The sequence below is a fragment of the Electrophorus electricus genome, chromosome 1, assembly GCF_013358815.1.
Source record: "Electrophorus electricus isolate fEleEle1 chromosome 1, fEleEle1.pri, whole genome shotgun sequence".
Lineage (NCBI taxonomy): Eukaryota > Metazoa > Chordata > Actinopteri > Gymnotiformes > Gymnotidae > Electrophorus > Electrophorus electricus.
Window position 1 is genome coordinate 6,952,857 of NC_049535.1, and position 7,144 is coordinate 6,960,000.

Consider the following 7,144-nt stretch of genomic DNA (forward strand, 5'->3'; position numbering starts at 1 on the left):
ATGATGCTAATTGGGTGTAATTGACTCATTTAATGAAAGGGGTGTGTTCAAATTAATAGTAATGTGGAGTTCAATTAGTTAGGTCATTCATTCTATGAAGAAACAGGTCTCAATTATGGCCCTTATTTAAAGAAGGAGGACAGCAAATGTACCTGCTGGTTTTAGCCCTTGCTCAGTGAGTAAAATCGGTCGTTCCAGACATTGTACCGAAGGAGAAAGAACTTTGATCAAGAAGTTGATTGGAGAGGGGAAAACATATAAAGAAGTGCAGAAAATAATTGGCTGCTCAGCTAAAATGATCTCAAATACTGTAAAATGGCAAACAAAATCCGAAACATGTAGTAGGAAAAGCAATAATTCCATCTGCGTAGATCATAGAATAACAAGAATGGCAAAGAAGCATCCAATGACCAGCTCCAGGGAAATCAAAGAAGATCTTCAGTTACCTGTGAGTACTGCAACAATCAGAACACGCTTACGTGAAGCCAAACTATTTGCAAGAAACCCTCGTAAAGTACCATTTCTGAAAAAACGACGTGTTGAAAAGACTACAGTTTGCCAAAGAACACACTGACTGGCCTAAAGAGAAGTGGCACAACATTCTATGAACAGATGAGAGCAATATTGTTCTTATTGGGTCTAAAGGCCACAGACAGTTTGTGAGACGACCCATAAACACTGAATTCAAGCCACAGTACACTGAAAACTGTAAAACATGGAGGTGCAAGCATAATGGTTTGGGGATGTTTCTCATACTTTGGAGTTGGACCCATTTATCGCACACCAAGCACCATGGACCAGTTTGAATATATTAAAATGCTGGAAGAGATCATGTTGCCTTATGCTGAAGAAGAAATGCCCTTGATATGGATGTTTCAGCAGGACAATGACCCCAAAGACACCAGCAAGCGAGCAACATCCTGATTCCAGACTAATAAAAACTGATGTCACGAAGTGGCCAACCCAATCCCCAGACCTCAATTCTCAATTGAGAAATGTTGTTTTTGATGTGCAAATGCTGTTTTTGATGTGCAGCCCAAGAATGCAGAAGAACTGTGGAATGTAGTCCAGTCAGCTTGGGCTGGAATATCTGTTCACAGGTGTCAGATGTTAGTTGACTCCATGCCACACAGATGCAAAGCAGTTATAAGAAATAAAGGTTATACAACTAAATATTAGTTCAGTGATCAATAGAAAAGCTAAATCTGTAAACAACCTTCAGTTTATATGGTAAATATTCGAGTTTGTAAATGAAAATGAAGACACTGCTATTTTTTTTAACAGCCCATTATTCTTTTTTTCTTCATTTTCAGTTTAAAAATTGATATTTCGTTCATGTTTTCATTTGGAATTGAATGTGCAGTGCTCCCAGTGCCTTTGTGTATATGGAAATAAAAGCTCTTATGAGGATTGAACTTTTTCTCCGTTGTTTTAAACACACTGCTATTATTACACATAACTGTATATGTGTATGTATAGACCAGTGGGCTGCTTTTTATGCCATCAATTATTTGATTTATTTATTCTTTGTAATATACATTCAGTGGGAATTCAATACGGTATAGAAGTTTATATTATAGATTTTATATTAAAATGGTATTATGGTGTCACGAAGGGTCAGCCTCTCCGCAGGGGAACCATGCCCACTCACAGTGAGATACAAGGGAAACGCCTACCTCATTCCCAATCACCTGCCTACTAACCCGGTGCACCTGTACTTTGTCTCTCCCGTCACCTATTTCAACCCGCAGGTTGGTAGGGAGGACACTGCGCATTAATGGCTTACCGTGAAAAGTGACCAAGCCAGACCAAGCCAAGCCAAACCACACCACACCATACCAAGCAAAGCATTCTTGATTTTCATTTTCATTGCCAAACCTTTGTGCATTCACCTATGGAGAATAAAGAGCACTTTCTAGCAACCTCGCCTCTTGCTCCCTCTGTGCAGCCACCGTCACATATGGTTTTAATGTAAGTTATTATTATTGTTTTTAGCTGAGTTTGTTCTCAAAGTCAGTAACTAATGAATGGCATAAATAGTAGATACATAACTGAAATAGTATGCATTTGATTAAAACTGATTAAAAGAACAATTTCAAATTGTACATTTAAAAGTAATTGATTACAATTTTATTTTTATTCCATACAAACCGTGAGCTAAGAAAAGAATCCATTATTAAGAACATAAAAATTATTAATAATCTTTATTATTATTATTATTAGCTTATTAAGATACTACACTTTATGAAGTGAAAAAGGAAGCCACAGTGTCATAGATATGTAAGAAAAATAACTACAAGGCTGAACCTTCCACTGTCTACCATAAAATTAGACAATTAGACATAAGTCTGTACAATAGGCAAACAAAGTAGTATAGAGAACGCGGAAGTGAAGCATACTGAGATATAGAATGTCGCAAACAGGCATAATACAATAACCAGTGTCAAAACAAGGAAAACACAGGGCTCAAATACAGAAAACGGCCAGTGAGGACCGGGTGAGGACAATAAAGGGCGGGTGGAGAAATAAAACAAGGCAAAATCAAGAACTGAACAAACACAAAGGAATACATGTTAGATAGCCAAGCTGAACCACAATGCTATCGGAGGGAAATCATGACAGTCAAGTTGAAAGAACATGTCGTGCATGAGCCTTGTCTGTGATTGTTTGTAGTGCACACATCTCTACATCAACAATAGGTCACAGGAGATAAATGTCATGTAGTGTGAGCAGTATAGTGATTCTGAGATTGTGAAAGTTGTCCAGTGTCGACTATGGTTAGGTAATATCTGTAGATACAGGACTTTCACGGATAAATGAAGTTTGAAGATTCTGTAGATTGTTTCTATTCTCTTACCTAGTCCATCTACGCCTGTCCCCTTTGCTTGGAGTGGACCTCCCCCCAGGTTAAGTGCCAACTGTCACGGACTGCTCCCAGTCCCAGTGGTCATGTGGTACGGCCTGCTGTGTGATATAGGAGTTTGTCTCTTTGTTTGTGACCATGCCCATGTTCGCACACCTGCACTGGCTTCTGTGTCTAATGTCTGTATGTATTTAAACTGTTGCAGGAGAGTGTAGAGTTAGACGCCTATTCCTTGATGCTTAATGGACCTCCCCTGGGGGGATGTGCGCAGGGGACTCTTGCCGACATCCCAAGCTGCTGCCTGGATCCCTGGATGTTGGGAGGAAGACCATGACCGGAGCGCACAGCCGTACCGGATGGAGAGGAGAGAGGCCGCTCCAGACAAGGAGGGTTACGCCCCCTGGGGCTAAGGCTACCGAGCTGGGTCAACAGATAGCTGAAGCGCTCAACTGGAACCACTGTATAGGTGTTCTGTTAGAGTTGGCTAGATCCCTAGCTAGTGATATAGTAGCCTGTGCTCTCCCACTCCTGAGTGCAGGCCATGAGTACTGGAAGGGTCTGCCCAAAGCCCTGGAGGAGGACTTCCTCGGGGGCTCTCCCTGGGCGGCTGTGACAGGTGGGCCTTAGTCTGACATAGTCGGATGTGCCCCTCTGCGTGTCCTGTAGGGCCAGGGACACGTCTCCGGTGCCTGCCCTTTCAGTGGACGCTGCATCTCAGCGCCTTTTTGTTTGTGTTCAGGTGCATCTGCTTATTGTTGTGTATGTTGTATGTTCAGGCTGGGTCCCTACAAAGGGGTGGTCACCACTGGATGTCATAGCCGCGCCTTTGGAGCAGATGGACCCCCAGATGGACCGCCAAGGAGCGTTTCTGGACTGGAACTTATAGGTAGCAGTTTCATGAGGGGGAGAGGCACGGACTGTACCTTTCCCCCTCGTGAAACTGCTACCTATAAGTTCTTTTTCTCCCTTTCTTTATAAAACTACTCCTATTCCTAACTAACCTACTCCTCTAGGCCATCAAAAGCTCACCCCTCCACAACTTGGCTGTGTGAGCCAATTCATAGCAACCACAGTGAACTACAAGCAGCTCAGATAAGGTGGTGACAATCGTAGCAAAAAACAAATCTCTACTTGGTCCATATCCTCCACTTGAAGTTCACACAACTGGCACAACTATTGCAAAGTCATCCTGCAAAGAAGAACAGGATTCATGTACATTAGATGCATACAGGCTACATGCTATTTTCTCTTCTTTCCTCACCTTCCCTAACCCCAGTGTAGTTTCTCACTTGCTTTGAGGAAAAAGTTAATAAGATCTGCCAATTCTTCCCCTCTTCCTCATCATCACATTCCAGCCCTTATCCTCCTTCTCCCAACACCCTGACAACTTTATCTCCTGTCCCTCCAGAAGAAGTTCTGAAAATTCTTGTAACCCCCCCCCCCCCTTCACCCAACTCTAAAATTCTGAGTGCTGTCTCCCAGGACCTACTCACTGTCATCACTGTCATCAAAAAGGCTTTATTACATTTATATCCAACTCCAAGAGAGCAAAGGTTACGCCCATTAATAAAACACATACACACACACACTTGATACTGTTGACATCATCAGCTACCGACAACTGGTACTGCTTCTTTCTTTCTTTCTAGAATCCTGGAACATGTTGTTTATAATTAGTTAGCATTCTCACCCTGAATGGACTCCAGGATCTCAACCAGTCAGGCTTCAAACCTGCACACTCTTCAGAAACTGCCCACATTGCAGTTACTGAGAAACTTCACGATGCAAGATTAGCCAAAGTATCAGGCTTCATCCTCTTAGAACTTTCTGCTGCCTTTAACACAGTTAATCTCAACATTCCTTTACATACTCTCCCTAGTCCTGGCACCACTGACTCAGCATGGCAGCAGTTTGTATCCCAAATACAAGAGAATTCATATCAAGAGATGATGTGAACCTCATTTGTCCCTTGTATGCTCTCCACATGGTCAGTGCTTGGTCCAGCAATTGTTCCCCATCATCTAAAACTGAACTCCAGCAAGAGCTTGTCACCTACATTAGATTTAAAACCATGCTATTTGTCTACAAAGCCAAAACTGGTCCTGCTTCATCCTTGACTCACCCCACAACGCATCATGCACCCTTCGTACCTCGAGTACAGCATGTTTTGAACCACCACCCCTCAAGAGACAGGGAAGCCTTGCATCTAGACTCTTTTCTGGATCAGCATCTAGATGGTGGAATGAATTCCCACTACCCACCCTATTATGCCTACAAATGTACACGAAAGGCTACTCACAGAGCACTGGAATGATCCCTAGCCACTTCAAAGCACTTGCATAATCTCCAATCCTTTACTTCTTTACACAAACACACACACACACACACACACACACACACATATATATATATATATATATATATATATTATATATATATATATATATATATATACATTGGATGATTTAGACAGCAGTCCTTCATCATCCTGTTTCTGTGTTTCTGGTTTTGCACTGTTTCTCTGGTGTACTTCACTGCATTTTGACTACCTCTACAAATTTCACCAGAGTACACTGACGCTTTCTCTCTCTCTCTCTCTCTCTCTCTCTCTCTCTCTCTCTCTCTCTCTCTCTCTCTCTCTCTCTCTCTCTCTCTCTCTCGCTCTCGCTCTCTCTCTCACACATACACACGCACATGCACACACACATATATGACATGAGATTCATATATATATATATAAATTTTACACAAAAAACATTTAAAACGTTGAAGTACATCTTAGTCTACTGTTGATGTACAGCTTAGTCTACCTTCAAACCTGCACACTAGTACAGTAGGATGTATTCCATGGAGAACTAGAACTATTGTAAGTCGCTAAATACGGTAAATGACATGCAATGTATCTCAGATATGTTGATTAATTATTTATTGCACATCACGTGAACTCCCGCTAGGGGTCTCTACGGTAGCCGTGCCTTTTCAAAAAATCGTAAAAGACAGACACCAGTAAAACTGCAGTTTTTAGGTTACGGAACTTTCAGAGGGAAAACTCTCACATACAGACCAGTGCTCCGCCAAATTATTTCAGTACAACGGTAAGAGGTAGAGATGTGTGTTATTCTATATAGATCTTCCTGAGCGCTCGAAAACCGAGAACTGGTATGTTGCCACGCACCAACTGATGGAGCATGTGGCATCTTAATGTTATTTTAGCTGCTGCTGACACTCTCTCGCACTTTTCACAGACACGCTAAATTGCTCATGAAAATCGACAACACGATTAAAAATTGCAGCCAATTGTAGACAGATGCGACCAGACTGGAGACTTGAGATTCATATGTTACATAATTATGCCAATGAACAATGAAACAGGCTGTTTCCCAACCTGAGAAAACTGAAACAGATGAAGTGGCCGTGACAGTTACGATAGGTGAGATTCTGGAGCTGGGAGAGATGCGACTAATTATGATAATTCTATAGAATTACAGTGACGATATCGATGTAAGAATGCTAGCTTTGGGGAAGCTCGTGGATCGACAAGTCAGCAACACATCGCCTGATGCTACAGAAGTTGAGCATAGACAGTGTTCAGCTCTGGCTGTGACACGGACTGATGATTCCAGCTGCCAAGCATTACGGGCAAGAGGCAAGACGCCCTCAAAACTCCCACAACTGAATGTTGAAGATTGAGAGAAAACTGAGGGAGGGATGGAGAGCGTGAGAAGAGTGTGGGGTGATGTGTGTGCGTGAGAGAGAGAGAGAGAGAGAGAGAGAGAGAGAGAGAGAGAGAGAGAGAGAGAGAGAGAGAGAGAGAGAGAGAGCGAGAGAGAGAGAGAGAGAGAGCGAGAGAGAGAGCGAGAGAGAGAGAGAGAGAGAGAGAGAGAGAGAGAGAGAGAGAGCTAGAGCGGGAGAGCGAGCGCAGCTGACTACCTGCGCGAGTGAAACGCACTGGGAGACGCTCGGGCTGGCAAACGCGCGCTGGTCTGTGGTCATTCTCCTCAACAGTCTGAATTGTAGTTTTTTCAGAGCAAGCACTTCAAAAAAGAACGACAATCCTTTGGTGGAGCAAAAGTAGGCAGTCATGCACCTGAACAGAGACGACGAGGACGGTAAAGGTGAGACAGAAAATTCCATTGTCATACTTTCATAGCGTACTCTCGCTGATTTCTATAAGATCGCCCTTGAGTTGTAGACAATCTGTCAGTGTTGACCCTCCGTAGCTTCTAATAGTGTCTTCCTCAGGTCAGCTTCATAGGCTGCTTGCTTATAATTAGTTAGTGT

At 42.7% G+C, this 7,144-nt stretch overlaps 1 protein-coding gene across 1 annotated transcript in view; it reads left to right on the top strand.

The window, feature by feature from the left end:
* Positions 1-6,826: 6,826 nt before the first annotated feature.
* The window catches only part of syt7b (synaptotagmin VIIb), a 72,191-nt gene continuing 71,873 nt past the window's right edge, over positions 6,827-7,144 (top strand). The window contains exon 1 of the mRNA XM_026997839.2: positions 6,827-6,978. Coding sequence (XP_026853640.2) covers positions 6,945-6,978 — 34 coding nt within the window. The 5' untranslated portion in view covers positions 6,827-6,944. The remainder of the gene's footprint in view (positions 6,979-7,144) is intronic.